This window comes from Gorilla gorilla, chromosome 10 (genome assembly GCF_029281585.2).
Source record: "Gorilla gorilla gorilla isolate KB3781 chromosome 10, NHGRI_mGorGor1-v2.1_pri, whole genome shotgun sequence".
Classification (NCBI taxonomy): domain Eukaryota; kingdom Metazoa; phylum Chordata; class Mammalia; order Primates; family Hominidae; genus Gorilla; species Gorilla gorilla.
Genome location: NC_073234.2, coordinates 144,268,594 through 144,284,433, shown reverse-complemented (window position 1 = coordinate 144,284,433; position 15,840 = coordinate 144,268,594). Strand labels below are relative to the sequence as shown.

Genomic DNA, 15,840 nt, shown 5'->3' with positions numbered 1-15,840 from the left:
CATCTCCTCCCCCTACAGATAAACCTGATAAGAACGAATGCCTAAGTCTCTAAACTCTGATGAGGAGAGTTATCCTTTTGAGGATTTCCATTCTGTTTTCATAGTTTTTATGTGCTGAAATGAGTTGTTTACCTTTGCTGATAAAGCTGGGTATTGCTGACTTTCTCAATTATTTTGGAGTTCTCCCTTCATTAATATTTGAAAATTATTGACTGATGAAACAGCTTAGTTACATAATAAGAAAAGTTGATATTCTTGAACCAACTATGTATTATCTGCTGTCATGAGGAATTCAGTGTTAAGCATTGCTGAAATGGAATTTAATATTCTCAAACAATGCTGCCTTCATAGCAGCTTTCATCTACTTTTGCCAGACTGAATGTATTGATATAGTACTTAATAGATTTAAAGAAATTAGTCCCTGGGCTTAAGAAATCTCTGTTCTAGAGACTGGGACGTTTTAGAAGACTATTGCATTTTCTTTTGTTCAAATAGATAATTAAAGTGAGGTCGTGTCTGAATGAAGTTTTTGCTGTGCCTTCTTTATAATTCAGCTTCTCTTCCAGAGCTGTGGCACGTGGGGAAATAAGCATGGGCAGAGAAGAACTGAATCACTGCAGGGCTCTAGCTGCAGGCTGCGGTTCAGCAGAGTGCGCCTGCAGAAGGGCTGTCTGCAGGAAGTCTTTGCACTGGAGACTGTGTCTGCCTGTCTGTCCTACCTCCCCAAAGCGCAGGCTCAGCTTTGGCCTCAGACCTCTCTCTCCCCCCGGGGCTGGAGTGCCTTCTCTGTGCCCCGTCACCACACTGGTTGATGCCAAGGAAGGGAGTCCTTGTTCCCTCCCTGTGGGAAAGGAGACGTCCTTGGTTTCCGGAGGCTTTTCCAGTAGATACTTGGTTTGGGCTCCTTTCCTAACATCCTCTCTTTCAGTTTCATAAATGGCTGAATCACTTCTGTGGGCTGCCTTGAGAGCCATGCAGTCCATTCTGGTGGTTTCGATATGTGTTTGTGCAGGATACAAGTGCCAGACCAGTCACTGTTGAGATTTCCCCATTGCACTCCGTCAGTTCTGTCTTTAAAAAGCGCTAGCAGGCCGGGCGCGGTGGCTCACACCTGTCATCCCAGTACTTTGGGAGGCCAAGGCAGGTGGATCACAAGGTCAGGAGTTTGAGACCAGCCTGGCCAATGTGGTGAAACCCTGTCTCTACTAAAAATACAAAAATTAGCTGGCCATGGTGGTGGGCGCCTGTAGTCCCAGCTACTCGGGAGGCTGAGGCAGGAGAGTCGCTTGAACCGGGAGGTGGAGGTTGCAGTGAGCCGAGATCGCGCCACTGCACTCCAGCCTGGTGACAGAGCAAGACTCCGTCTCAAAAAAAAAAAAAAAAAAAAAAAAAGCGCTAGCAAAATCCACAGTACATCAAGTCTGGTACGTACTGACTGGAGTCAGGCAGCCTCTGCACAGTGCTTGCCTTCTTACTGAGTGTTGGCGTCTGTGGGGAGGCATGCGCTCTGACCTAGTGTGACGGCAGCAGCTCCAGAGCCTCTGAATTGGTGACATGGAAGTGGAAAGTTCGCAGCATGTGTGCGTCCTGAAACAGGCGTTCTTTCCCAAGTGACCCAGTGTTGGGAAGAAGCTTTACCCGCCAGTAGTTGGGAAGAGTTACATATATCTTATAACTTGACATGAGTACAATCTATTAAATTTAATGAAACACCTGCCCATGTTTGATGAGGTTTCATTCCTAGCTCTAGTGAGTATTATTTAGAGACGTTAATGGTCTTTGAGTAGAGATTTGGAACCATCATAGCAAACCAAAATTTTAATGGGAAAGAAACTTGATTTTGCTTATAGCTTACCACCTACACCCATAATAAATGATTTTTTTCTGTTAATCTTTTCTTAGCTGAAGGGTTGAAAAATGGTATATTATTGTTTTAACACGTTATTAGTGACGTTTAAGATTCTTTCCCAAAATTTATCAAACTCTGTCATCTTAGGTGGGTCATGGTTTACCTGGATCCCCATAGAATATAACTGTACATGGTTATATTCTGTGTACAGTTTGTGTTGTACCCATTTTTGTAATAGGTTTTTCTTTTTTTTTTTTTTTTGAGACAGAGTCTCTGTCGCCCAGGCTGGAGTGCAGTGGCGCAATCTCAGCTCACTGCAAGCTCCGCCTACCGGGTTCACGCCATTCTCCTGCCTCAGCCTCTCCGAGTAGCTGGGACTACAGGTGCCCGCCGCCATGCCCGGCTAATTTTTTGTATTTTTAGTAGAGACAGGGTTTCATCGTGGTCTCGATCTCCTGACCTCGTGATCCGCCCGCCTCAGCCTCCCAAAGTGCTGGGATTATAAGCATGAGCCACCACACCCGGCTAGGTTTTTCTTTTTTTGTGTTGTTACATAACAGATCATGATTATTTAAAGATTTCAAGTTTTTATCTCTTAGCTTATGGATTTTTTCCCATTTAAAAGATTTTCCCTTGGGAGACCAAGGCGAGTAGATCACCTGAGGTTGGGAGTTTGAGACCAGCCTGGCCAACATGGTGAAACCCCATCTCTACTAAAAATACTAAAATTAGCCATGCGTGGTGGCGCATGCCTTTAATCCCAGCTACTCGGAGGCTGAGGTATGAGAATCACTTGAACTCAGGAGGTGGAGGTTGCAGTGAGCTGAGATCATGCCATTGCACTCCAGCCTGGGCAACAGAGTGAGACTCTGTCTCAAAAAGAAAAAAAATTTCCTATAATTTTATTTATGGAATCTTGGAAAGTTTTATACATTTCTTTAGGTTCTCTACCTTTTATGTTAGGTTTATTCGTAACTACTTTATGTATTTTCAGTTCCTCATATATGGGATTTTATAAAATTCTGTGAGTTTCAGTGAACTATTTTCAAATGGTCATTCTTTGTCTTCAAATAATATAGTTTCTTTTTCTGTCTTTGTAATAATTATATCTCTTTTTCTCTTTTTCTTTGATTCAACGTTAGTCTCATCCTTGATTTTAATGGGACTGCCACTAGTAGCTCACAGTTAAGTTGAAAGTTTATCATTGCTTGTTAAAGTAGGTATTTGTGATGACATTAAACATCTAGCCAGCATGAATGTTGGATTTTTTTGGGGGGGTATCCAAGGTTAATTGCATCTCCCCCCGGCTGCCTTTGGCTTCTCATGTATTTTATTTATATTATTGTATTAGCTTCCTGATATTTAACTATTCCTGCGTTTTAGAAAACAAACCCTGTTTGTTAAAAGAGGCTGATGCTGATCATCTGACCTGACTCTGCTGCTGTATCATTGAGCACGTGTGCATCTGTATCTAGAATTGGCCTTCGTCTGTGGTTGTTTTTGGCAGGTTTCAGTGGGGTGATATAGCTTCTTAAAAAGAGTTGGTATACTCTCTTTTTCTCTGTAGGCAGGAAAATATATTTTAAGGGGACAATAATTATCTTTCTGTTCTCAAGGAGTTCCAAGCATTTGCCTAGCTTGAAGTCATCTGGAGTCCATTACCTCTCTGAGAGGAAATTTGATAACTTTTTCATTTTCAAGACAGGGTCTCCCTCCCATCACCCAGGCTGGAGTGCAGTGGCGTGATCTCAGCTCACTGCAACCTCCCCTCCCTGGTTCAAGCGATTCTCCTGCCTCAGCCTCCACAGTAGCTGGGATTACAGGCGCCTGCCACCATGCCCGGCTAATTTTTGTATTTTTAGTAGAGACGGGGTTTCACCATATTGGCCAAGCTGGTCTCGAACTCCTGACCTTGTGATCTGCCCACCTTGGCCTCCCAAAGTGCTGGGATTACAGGCGTGAGCCACTGGGCCTGGCTTTCATTCACTTTTACTTATTCTATTCTATTTAATAATGAAAAGATAATTTAATGCTATGAATTTGCTTGTTATTACTACTTTGGTCAGTTCTTGTGTGCTTTGATTTGTTTTAATGTTCTCTTTCTTGTTTTCTGTGAATATTGAAACTGGTTTTGGTTTTCTTTTTGATCTAAGACTAATTTCAGAGAATTTTTAAGTTTTACAATATTGATGTTTTTGTTTATACTTTTGTTAATGATGGCAAATTTTGTTGAGTCAGGAGAGATTATGGCTTTTATAATTCCTGCATTGGGGATTTCAAGGCTTCCGTTATGGCCAAATATCACTCCCTCAAAATGTTGTAGGTGAATAGCATGATTCATGTATTGTAATACTACCAACGGTATTAGTTAGGTCTTTTACAGCAGGAGTCTTAAACTCCAGTACTGGCAGTGGGCCTGAGGCCATGGGGATGAGTGCGTGGTCCAAGAATAACACAGTGGGTCTGTGGTGAATGGGAAGGCACAGACAGGTCCTGCCCGAACACTTTCTAAAACACCGTGTAGGCTTAAAACATGAGCCTGTCAGAAGGGAGCTCCACGAGGACCCGGATCTTTGTGTCTGTCCGATCCATCGTGTCGTCCCGGACATGTTGTAGGCCTCAGGAGTTATTTGTTGTCATGAGGTCGGTCTGGGGCCTTGCTTTCTATTTGTGTCTGTAGTTTGTAAACTTTATGCCAAATAAAGCTGTATTTTTTTTTCGTCTACTTGTTCTGACAAGGACAAAAAGAAGTGTATTCCTGTGAGATTCTAGCAGCCGGGTGGTATTTTAATTCACAGTAAAGTTCATGATTTGTGTTGTGTCTGGATACTATGTGTCATCCATAGTGAAACAGCCGTTGGGTTGGAAGGTAGCGCATGTGGCATCGTTGAGAGCCGGGTGTGAAGCCTGGCCTCAGCTCTGCCAGTTGTCTCCAAGTCTCATTTTCCTCATCTTCAAATGAGCTTGCGTTATTTCTCCCCCCCGGCTTACTGTGAATAATAAATGAGGTGCTGTCTGTGAATCCATCAACAAAAGCGGCTCATCACACAAGGAACAATTCATACATGGCACCTATTGGTTATTTTGGTTTTTGATTCTTTTTCTCTCTTCTTGGTATTTTTGTTGTCACCTCTTCCCTTTATGATTGTTTGTCTGATACATCCTGGCCTGTCCTCTCCTTTATTTACAATCTTTGGGTTATATTATGCTTTAGTTCTGTGTATTAACCATAATATTCAGTTTTGTTTATTTTTTGAACTGATACAAGTGGATGACTTTTATCTGAAGGATTTGGCTCATTTGTCCTGACTGCTGTGTTGATTATCCAGCGTTGCATCCCATGCTTGTTTTTACTGGGTGCCCGCTTGCCATGTCACTGTCACTCAGCCTGAACCCTGCTGCTTTTCGGCCTGTCCCAGCCTCTCCAGGGCTCTCAGTTGTTCACAGGCAGGGTCATTTTCCCCATTGGCTTTGCCTCTTCGCCTCACTCGTGACTGGGGGCACCCGTCCCGATCCTGGTTTCCGCAGTGTTGGCTGTGCGTGCGCCTTTGCCGCTGCTCATCTCTCTGCTAACAGCCTCACCAATAATCAGGCCTATTTATTTTCTCATTTTCTCTTCTCCTAATTCTTGATCTCATCATTTGTGTCTCTCTTAAGCCAATGTCCCCTTAATTTCTTTGTTACCTTTTTCATCGTTAGTCTTCAGAGTCTGTGTTTTCTTGAATAATAAGACAAGTTCTCTGGTAGAACTATGCCAGTAGCAATAGTAGTATCTTTCCCATTCAGGTTATAAAATCTACTTATTGTCCTCCGCATGAGTAACCTTCCCTTGTCCCGCCCCCTGCAGACACTTTGGTGTCATCCTTAGGCTCTCCTCCTCTCCTGTGAAGGAGAAAAGTGGTATTCAGCTTTCGTGTTTATTTCCAAAATAGACCTGAATTTCTGCTTGAGTTGCATAGGTTCTGTTCCCATTCAAGGAGTGGGGACCAGTGTAGTCAGCTATGGTCCCAGGGGAGCAGGTGGGAGCTGAGGACCTTGGGTGTCTAGGGGAAGCCATTGTCACACAGTTCATTCTTCGTGTTTGAAGGCGCTGATGCCAGGGCTAGGGGTGCAGTGCTATGGTTGCTGTCAGCTGCCCTGTCGGGAGGAAGGCTGTCATTTGGGGACAGTCCCTATTGTCACTACCAGCCTTGCCTGATTAAGATGCCCTCAGATGCCCTTTCCAGAACAACTAAGGGCTCTAAATAGTTTGCTGTCCTTGCCTGGGTCTGCGTTTATGTTTCTCCCGTGGAGGGCGGAGTGGAAGGATTGGGTTTCCCTTGACACTCTTCCAGGGTGGGGCTGCAGGTTTTCTGATGGAAGTAAGCTGTGGGTTGGCTCGAAGGTCTCTCTCTACTTTGATCCTGGAGAATGTTTTCACTTTGCTTGGCATTTCAGTTGAGATTTGAGGTGGAAATTCCAGAGTTTGTGTTCTCATCGCCCTATGAATCATATCCTGGTCCTTTCTCATGCTCAGGTTTTAGAAGGAACATTTTTAATATTTTCATTCCATTGCCCTCTGACCAGACCTTTCTTCATACTCATGTTTTAAAATAAACATATTTTACATACGCTTTAAATATTAGGGCCTGTGACCTAATTTGCAATAAGAATTCTTTATAAAATAAAACTTGGTGGTATCTTTAACCTAAGGACTTGGACCTGCAAATAGATGCTTTTACACTTTATTTCCAGTGGTTGATTTTTGTTTATAGAGTAGGAGCTGCTGCCCTTGCTTGTTTTTCTCATGTCTTTCGGTTACACTTGATAGGTGACCAGTAACTTAGCCTGCACCTGCAGTGAGATCTCAATGCTGCTGAGAGCACAGGTTGATTTGTGAAGTCAGCTTACTTTGTTGCAAAGATTAAGCCTACCCTATGCAGGGAAACCAACATCATCATCATCATTATTATCATCATTTGTTGTTATAATAATAAATCAGTAGGTCACCTTCGATCCATCACTATGATTGGAAGAACATCTCAGTATACCTGCTGTTGGGTAAAATAGCACTACTGTTAATTCTACAGTAGGACTTTTTAACTTTCTCCTACTCCCCTTTGTAAGAGACAAACGAGGTATGGGTGAGCAATCCAGATATTTGAGGATTAAATGAAACATATTGAACATCTGATTTTATATAAGATGCTGTAAAAAGCCGAAGTGAAATAGGTGTGCTATGCCAGGACCTCCGCTCAGCCTGCTTAGGAGGCTGAAGGCTGGGGGCCTATTAGTCCTGGGGGAGGCTATGATTAGACATGGTCCTTTCACGCATCAGAATCACGTTCACTACGAAGTCTTGTAGCAAACATCAGATTTTTAGATTAACTGTAAATGTTAATAAATGAATATTACACTAACCTACTTTTGAATTCTAGGAATTTTGGAGAGTAAAAGGCTGAACCTTGTTAAAGAGAAAACCATTAATCAGACCATCGGCAACGTTGTCTACCATGCTGCCGATCTGTCACTGTGGTGGCAGGTGCCCCAGTACTTGCTGATTGGGATTAGCGAGATCTTTGCAAGTATCGCAGGTGAGGACCTTTAGTGCCGGAGGTGTCTGAGTCCAGGCACAAGCATGCATGCGCGCTCGGGCATTCTGACTGTGCTGTTGGAATATGTTGAGACAAGGATAGCACAGCACTTCTGTAGTTTTTGGCAGTGTGTGGTTTAGAATATGAATCGCTAGGTAAACACACCAGTGCTGAGGTTCTCCATTCTTTGTGTAAAAACAGTATCGCAAAATATTTTCATGAAAGTTTGTTAACTACCTTGTAAGTGCCACGGGACAGAGAAGAAGAAAGCAATCGCAGTTGGATAGTTCCCAGCGGAGCCCTCTCGGCCATGCTGCCGTGGTGGCTGGGCTGAGCTCACAGCTCTCAGTGCGCTTCGTTTAGATGTACGTAAAGAAGCAGATCTAATTTTTAGAAACATGTTCTCACAGGCCTCCCTTTTCCTATTAGTGAGATCCTGCAGTGGTTGAACAAGTGTATTCTGGGCAGATCTGTCTGGCTGCTGAGAGTGAGAGAGAAGAGAAAATGAGTGATATGCAGAGGTGGATGGATGTGTGGGTAGTAGTCAGTGGTGGTTTTCACTGTAGAAAACTCATCCAGAATTGGCTGATGAATTTGTAAAGGGAATAAATCACAACGGAATGGACTTCTATTTAGAATACACTACAAATCTCCGTGTCTAGTTATAAAAATCTAAATTTATAGATGGGCCTGCCAAAATAGTTTTGAAGTATATTGCCCTTGTCACGGTGGCTCACACCTGTAACCCCAGCACTTTAGGAATCCGAGGTGGGTGGATCACCTGAGGTCAGGAGTTCGAGACCAGCCTGGCCAACATGGTGAATCCCTGTCTCTACTAAAAATACAGAAAAATTAGCCAGGCATGGTGGCACGCACCTGTAATCCCAGCTACTCGGGAGGCTGAGGCAGGAGAATCGCTTGAACCAGGGAGGCGGAAGTTGCGGTGAGCCAAGATCGTGCCATTGCACTCCAGCCTGGGCAACAACAGCAAAACTCCGTCTCAACAAAAAACAGATAAAGTATATTGCCTCTGAAATAGAATCCTTATGTAGATTTCCCAGTTTAGTGTGTGTACTTTGTTTTCAAACTCCCATTCCTTGACAATATAGGAAAATTTTTTCTCTAATCTCTTTAAGGAACACAAAAGTCTAAGAGCCAACAGATCACATTACCTTTAAGCTTGAGAGCAAGGAGTTTAACTTTCTGCTCATTGAATTTATTAGGAATTATCCTAATGGCTAGGAGAATGAACAGTTGGCCCATAGCCATTGATTCTTGATCGCTAGTAAGCATCGTCCTCCTAGTAGAAAAGAGGTTGTGCCTGTCTGCAGGACTCAGTCCCTAGGAGACCCCACGCTTCCTCTGCTATATTAGGTGAAAGCTTTGATCCCATGTGTTAAAGTGCCCCTTTCACAAAAACGACCCTCCCTTTTCTTTCCTCAGGCCTGGAATTTGCATACTCAGCTGCCCCCAAGTCCATGCAGAGTGCCATAATGGGCTTGTTCTTTTTCTTCTCTGGCGTCGGGTCGTTCGTGGGTTCTGGACTGCTGGCACTGGTGTCTATCAAAGCCATCGGATGGATGAGCAGTCACACAGACTTTGGTAAGAGCCAGCATCCTGTCCCTTTTGAAAATAGCCAGTGAGGGGGAGGCGCGGGCACTCAGGAGATGGCTGAGTGAGCGGAGGTGTTTTCACGTGGATGGCCTGTCCCGAGCTGCCTGTCTGCCGCTCCTTCCACAGCACTGCTCTGTGCTGCTTGCATCACTTTGTTTCCTTACATCATGAACGGTTTTCAAGAGACAAGCAGGTCTCTCTTCTCATCCCAGGGGCCAAGCCTACCCTGGCCACAGCCCGGCAAGCAGCTGCTGCAGCCACCGCTCCTTATGGGGACGTCCTTGACGGACAAGCACCTTCTCCAGGCCCGTCCAGCTCAGTCTTCGTGAGGCAGCTGAATCTGTACCCCAAGCTTCCCTTTCTTTAACTTGGTGGTGTACTTTCATTTTCTTTTCCTAACAGCACCTTTTCTGATACGAAAAAGACAAGTTAGATAGTAAGTTACTTTTAAAAATAAACATATTACTTGTGATCAATCATAATGGGTTTTTACAATTAATACCAGTAGGTGGCATCTTGGGTGTTGAACAGAACCACTCATAAAAGCTGAGTTTTGCTTTCTCCAGGTTTACCATGCTTTTAAATGGACCCAGCAAGCGAAGGTTTCTTCTTTCCTTTCCTTTGTAAAAATATTTTATCTACAAAAACAACCTTGTTACTTTTTCTTGTATAATCATGTGGCATTTGCTCTGGTCTGGTAGTACTTAGCCACTTTTAGGTTACAAATCCCCTTGAGAATCTGATGAACGTTTAGGGACTTTTCTGCAGAAATTGCAGAATTCCCAGAGCCCTTCCATGAGTATAGGCCTGTGGAGTCCTAATGTAAGGCCCAGAACTCCAAGCCACCAATGTCCCATGGACACTTGTCACTGATGTTTTCTGGCTGTGAGTGCCACCTCCATGGCCAGCTCAGGGCTGCTTGCTCTGAGGAGGACATGTGGATTTGGGGCTGGTGTTTCATTCCCACCTTCTCCTGAAGATGAACAGCCCGAGGAATAAGATCCTCTTGGGGTACATGGGACAGACTTCCTTCAAAGAAAGACCAAAGTCCATAGCTCTGAAGACGAAGATTCTGGTTCTTGGTTTTTGTTTTATCTTTAAATGTGTCATAAAGGATTGGCTGGTCATTCTCGTTGCTTTCTAGTCATTTAATCCTCATTCTTAATTTAATTTCACATCTCAGAGTTGACCTTTCATTCATCATTTCTGTCTGACAGGTTGTTTGTGGACTTCCCCTGCATTGGTGCTCTCAGGGCGTGTGTGCCAGGGGTGGGCCAGGATCTGTCTGTTGTTTTCAAGAATGGGAAATGTTTCATGAAGGAGGTGTGTTTGCCAGCAACCCCCAGGCTGTGCCCCCTGGCTGCATGGCAGCCTCCTTGGTTCACACCAGTAAGGAGAGTTGGAGCTCATCTGTCGAGCAGCCCTTGGCGTCCTGGGTAGAGAAATAAAGGCTGTGACATGGGAAATCCACAGGAAGCCCGCTCCTCAGAGAGAGTTCTCCCTGAATTTGTGTGGCCTTGGAAGGAGCAGCAGCTCTCAGGCCAGGCTCCGGGGGTGTCTGTGCCACCCTTATCCCTGGCCCTACCTCACCATCTCGTGACTGACACAGGAAATAGCTTTCTGTAAAGTCACAGCACTGTGAAGGGAGAGTCCCCAGAGTTTTGTTACATTGTGTTTTTCTTACCGACTTCCCAGCAGGCTCCTTTGGTTAGTGTTATTTAAGCTGGGGAGAACGTGCATACCATAGTAAAGGTCTCTAATCTTAAGCACAGCTTGCTGTGTTTGCAGTCTGGATCTCAGTGGAGGAACTTTTGGAAGCCCTCCTTGCCTCTCTCCTTAGTTTACTGCCCCCCTCAGAAGGTAAACCTGTTCTATTCCAGCGTTGGCCCCCACAGGTTACCCTCGCCTGTCCTGTGCTGGGCTGTGGCTGTCTCCTTTCACTTAGCACTTCTGTCTGTGAGCATCTCCCCTGTACTTCTGAGTACTGCTCCTTCGTACGAGCCGTCACGAGGCATTTATCCATGCTGTTGTCGGTGGGTGCCCGGTTGCTGGCAGTGTGGGGCTGTTGTGAATACCTGCCCTGCCTGTGAGCCTGGGGGGCGGGTTTGCTCATTCCTCGGGGACCCAAGAGTCTGTCTTGTCAAATGTCAAAACCCTAGTGTTTGCCATCTTCCTGTGTAATTATCCTTCTGTCTGTGAAGAGGCCCAGGAATGCACGGGAGGTTTTCTCCCAGGCGACTTAGGCGTTTCCGAGTACCCTGTGTAATGCCACCCTGAGACAGACCCTGACGAGGCGTGGTGTGTCTGCCTGCGGGCTTGGACCGCACCTCCACTCCCACAGGGCCGCGCAGCCTTCAGTTCATGTGGCCTCAGCCTTCAGTTCACGTGGCCTGCCAGCTTTAGCTCGGGAAGTTTTCAGTGACTGGTACATTTGGGGAGACTCGTATTTCAAAATAGGCACATAAAATGATGTCGTTTATATTTTGATGACAACCTCGTCTCAGTAGCGTCAAATGCCAGTATTGGGACAGCAGTGACAGCTAGTGCCAGGCTCCAGGAAGCTGGGGTTTGCATTTCCACTGAGTGCCCAGGACAGAGCCTGGTAGGTCGTAAGGGTTGAACGAATAGTGTAAAACATCTGTTGAAAAAATAAAGCTTTAGTCTGGTAGAATTCAGGGTATTAGCAGCTGTCTTTCTAAATCAGTAGACACAGGAAATGATCTTCTTTAATTGGTGTGAATGAGCACTCTTTAAAAATGTGTGAGATCTCACCATACAGATGTGTGGGGTCTTTTTTTTTTTTTTTGAGATGGAGTTTCATGTTTGTTGCCCGGGCTGGAGTGCAGTGGTACCATCTTGGCTCACTGCAGCCTTTCACCTCCCGGGTTCAAGTGACAATTCTCTGGCCTCAGCCTCCCAAGCAGCTGAGATTACAGGCGCCAGCCACCACGCCTGGCTAATTTTTTGTATTTTTAGTAGAGACAGGGTTTCATCATGTTGGCCAGGCTGGTTTTGAATTCCTGACCTCAGTTGATCCACCCACCTTGGCCTCCCAAAGTGCTGGGATTATAGTCATAAGCCACTGCTCTGGCCCAGACGTGTATTATATTGTGTTTATTTGATAAATGCACTGTTGAACATGCAATATATGTTCAGATAGAAAAAGGAAGTGCCAGAATAACCCAGCTTTAAAAAGGTCTTCAGAAGAAAGGAAGTCTCACTTTTTAAAATAAACAAATGAGAAAGTGTTTTTGAAGAGGAGCAGAAAATGGAGCAACTTGATTCCAGAGCACTCGCTCCCCTCGTGATGTTGCTGGCCACACGCGCCTGCGACCTCGTGCAGAAACGTGCAGCAGTGCTTTCCAGTTGGTGGCAGGTGATGTACATGGTACGGAGACAGAGGGACGCCATGGTGGCAGGAGCAGCCATGGTGGAGAGCACAGGGCGACACTTGGCTTGGCCTGGATGACCAGTCATGACGAGCTAAAAGTCCTGCCGTTTTCTGCTCACACGTCGTTCCCACATCTGCACATTGAGTGGTGATGTTAGCCGGTGCTGGCTGAACTCTGTTCTCTGGCGGAGAGACTGCCAGTTTGCAGAGTGGACAGTTCCAGACCTCTGTGAAAGGGGGATCATGACCGTGGCACGTGGTGCTAGCACCCTCACCTCGTCCAGGCTCCCTCTTGAGTGCCTTTCTGAAATGCTGCTCCTCAGCGCTTTCCCCATTTTACGATGAGGAAACTGAGCACAGAGGTCTCAGAGGCCGGATTCAAGCCTTATAGCTTGAGCTGCATGGCCCGTGACCTTAGCCTCTGCGCTGTCCAGCCTGCTTGGGATGCAAACGTTGCATGTAAAGTGCCTCCATAGTGCCCGGGACTCGGTTGGGTATTCAGTGGATGCTAACTCTTCGTATTAAAGTATGCAGAGGTATCTGCTTGTGTCAGTTTGAGGATGCTAAAACCTGAACATGTTTAAGACACATTCAGAAACCAGCTCATCTCTTCCTTTGATACATTTCCCAGCTGTCGGCCCTGGTGTGTTGGGTGTGTTGTTTCCCATCAGTGACCCATGCAGTGAATCCAGAATTCACGATGTTCAGGCTGTGTCATAGTGCAATCTGTGATGCTAAAAAGTGCACAGGTTCCATAGCCAAGTTATAAAGACGCTCACCTCAGGATTCGATAAAGAGATAGTCAGGCGCTCTTTTGTTATCTTCGCGTCTGCCTTCCTCAACAATACAGTTCCAGGCCAATCATAACTATAAATGGAGGAAGTTCCCCTGAAGTAGTTGAGGAGAGGAACACTGCCTCAGAAAAGGCAGGAAGGAAATAACACCAGACCGGCTAACACTTGTTTCTGGTGGCAAGAACACAGGAAGGTAATTTTTTACTTTGCCCAGCTGTTCTGGTGTGGGGGGATTAGCAGTCACAGGAGGCTGGGTTGGCAGGTTTCCCCTTGCTCCTGATTTGCAGCCTTGTCGTGCAGCCTTAGGCACACTCTCCGTCAACACAGTCCCCTTCACCACCGCATGTGTGTCTGCAGGCCACGCAGGGATTTTCCTGAGTACTGGGGAGCTACCTTTTCTAGTTTCCTCAGGGAACCTCCTCCTTTTACCTTACAGAAGAGAGGGATGGGCTGCTAGGGGCAGGTGGGGGGCTGCAGACAGCCCACCTCCAGAGCCCCCGGTGGCGATGTATCTGACTTCAGGGAGCTTCTTCAGTGGTTTTGAAAGCAAGATGCTTGTGCATTTTGGACTACAGAGACAACATTTGTTTCTTTTTTTATGACTCCAGTTAAACCTTAGTGGGAACCAGATTAAATAGTAAAGTCTTGAAAAAATACCTGTAGCAGCGCAGCTTACCTGCCGCTTTCCTTTTGTTTTCTCCAGGTAATATTAACGGCTGCTATTTGAACTATTACTTTTTTCTTCTGGCTGCTATTCAAGGAGCTACCCTCCTGCTTTTCCTCATTATTTCTGTGAAATATGACCATCATCGAGACCATCAGCGATCAAGAGCCAATGGCGTGCCCACCAGCGGGAGGGCCTGACCTTCCTGAGGCCATGTGCGGTTTCTGAGGCTGACATGTCAGTAACTGACTGGGGTGCACTGAGAACAGGCAAGACTTTAAATTCCCATAAAATGTCTGACTTCACTGAAACTTGCATGTTGCCTGGATTGATTTCTTCTTTCCCTCTATCCAAAGGAGCTTGGTAAGTGCCTTACTGCAGCGTGTCTCCTGGCACGCTGGGCCCTCCAGGAGGAGAGCTGCAGATTTCGAGTATGTCGCTTGTCATTCAAGGTCTCTGTGAATCCTCTAGCTGGGTTCCCTTTTTTACAGAAACTCACAAATGGAGATTGCAAAGTCTTGGGGAACTCCACGTGTTAGTTGGCATTCCAGTTTCTTAAACAAATAGTATCACCTGCTTCCCATAGCCATATATCTCACTGTAAAAAAAAATTAATAAACTGTTACTTATATTTAGGAAAGTGAGGATTTTTTTTTTTTTTAAAGATAAAAGCGTGGTCAGATGCTGCAAGGATTTTACATAAATGCCATATTTATGGTTTCCTCCCTGAGAACAATCTTGCTCTTGCCATGTTCTTTGATTTAGGCTGGTAGTAAACACATTTCATCTGCTGCTTCAAAAAGTACTTACTTTTTAAACCATCAACATTACTTTTCTTTCTTAAGGCAAGGCATGCATAAGAGTCATTTGAGACCACGTGTCCCATCTCAAGCCACAGAGCAACTCATGGGGTACTTCACACCTTACCTAGTCAGAGTGCTTATATATAGCTTTATTTTGGTACGATTGAGACTAAAGACTGATCATGGTTGTATGTAAGGAAAACATTCTTTTGAACAGAAATAGTGTAATTAAAAATAATTGAAAGTGTTAAATGTGAACTTGAGCTGTTTGACCAGTCACATTTTTGTATTGTTACTGTACATGTATCTGGGGCTTCTCCGTTTGTTAATACTTTTTCTGTATTTGTTGCTGTATTTTTGGCATAACTTTATTATAAAAAGCATCTCAAATGCGAAATCCATGAGCTGGTTCTTTGCGTGGTTTGTCCTCAGTCGCTGCTGGTGTGGCGTGTGGATTCCTCCCCTGTCATGTAGAAGGCGCAGAGCTTCCCGAGTCGGGAACTGAGGGGAGGGTGGGGAAGTGCGCTCCTGCACAGCCCTCGGATGCTCCGGCGCGTCTCCTGATTCTGCAGCCTCCTCTGCATGGAAGGGTAGTTTCAGCATTTGGAGAAGACAAAAAACAAACTAAAAAACCCTCACGTTGTTGTTTGTTATGTAATACAAAGTATAGAAAAACTATAGAAAAATACAAGAAATTTCAACCAGTGGAGGTAGGATAGAGTGAATACAGATGACACTCATGGTATCACTGGATCTCAGAGGGGCCGGAGGTGTGAGCCCAGGTTAAAAAAAACATGGGGCAGGTTTCGAAAAGCCTTGTGCTACGAAGGATACCACTTTCCGGAGACAGAACTCATGTTTTCAGGATATATCACATGTAAAAATAACCCATGGTGTCAAACCGATTTTCTTCATAAGGCCTTTGCACAAAAGGGGAAAGGCAGGTGGCGTCGGGAGAGCTCTCGGATCCTTCCTCCTGTGCGTTGTGCCCTTGATGCCCCGGGCTGTGTGAACGGTGAGTGAGTAACCACATCCGTCCGCTCCATCTGTCCCGCCAGCCCCCGCTTCTAGCTAGGTGCACCCTCGATGTTACGAGGGAAATTCTCTCCAGAAAGTCAGTTGGAGGGTTGACAGAGTCATCAGGGTGCCAGC

At 45.3% G+C, this 15,840-nt stretch overlaps 1 protein-coding gene across 1 annotated transcript in view; it reads left to right on the top strand.

Annotated features, from left to right (window-relative positions):
- Window positions 1–15,089, top strand: part of SLC15A4 (solute carrier family 15 member 4) — a 30,683-nt gene extending 15,594 nt beyond the window's left edge. The window contains exons 6-8 of the mRNA XM_031000870.3: window positions 7,267–7,422; window positions 8,866–9,024; window positions 13,925–15,089. Coding sequence (XP_030856730.1) covers window positions 7,267–7,422; window positions 8,866–9,024; window positions 13,925–14,085 — 476 coding nt within the window. The 3' untranslated portion in view covers window positions 14,086–15,089. The remainder of the gene's footprint in view (window positions 1–7,266; window positions 7,423–8,865; window positions 9,025–13,924) is intronic.
- The last annotated feature ends 751 nt before the right edge of the window (window positions 15,090–15,840 follow it).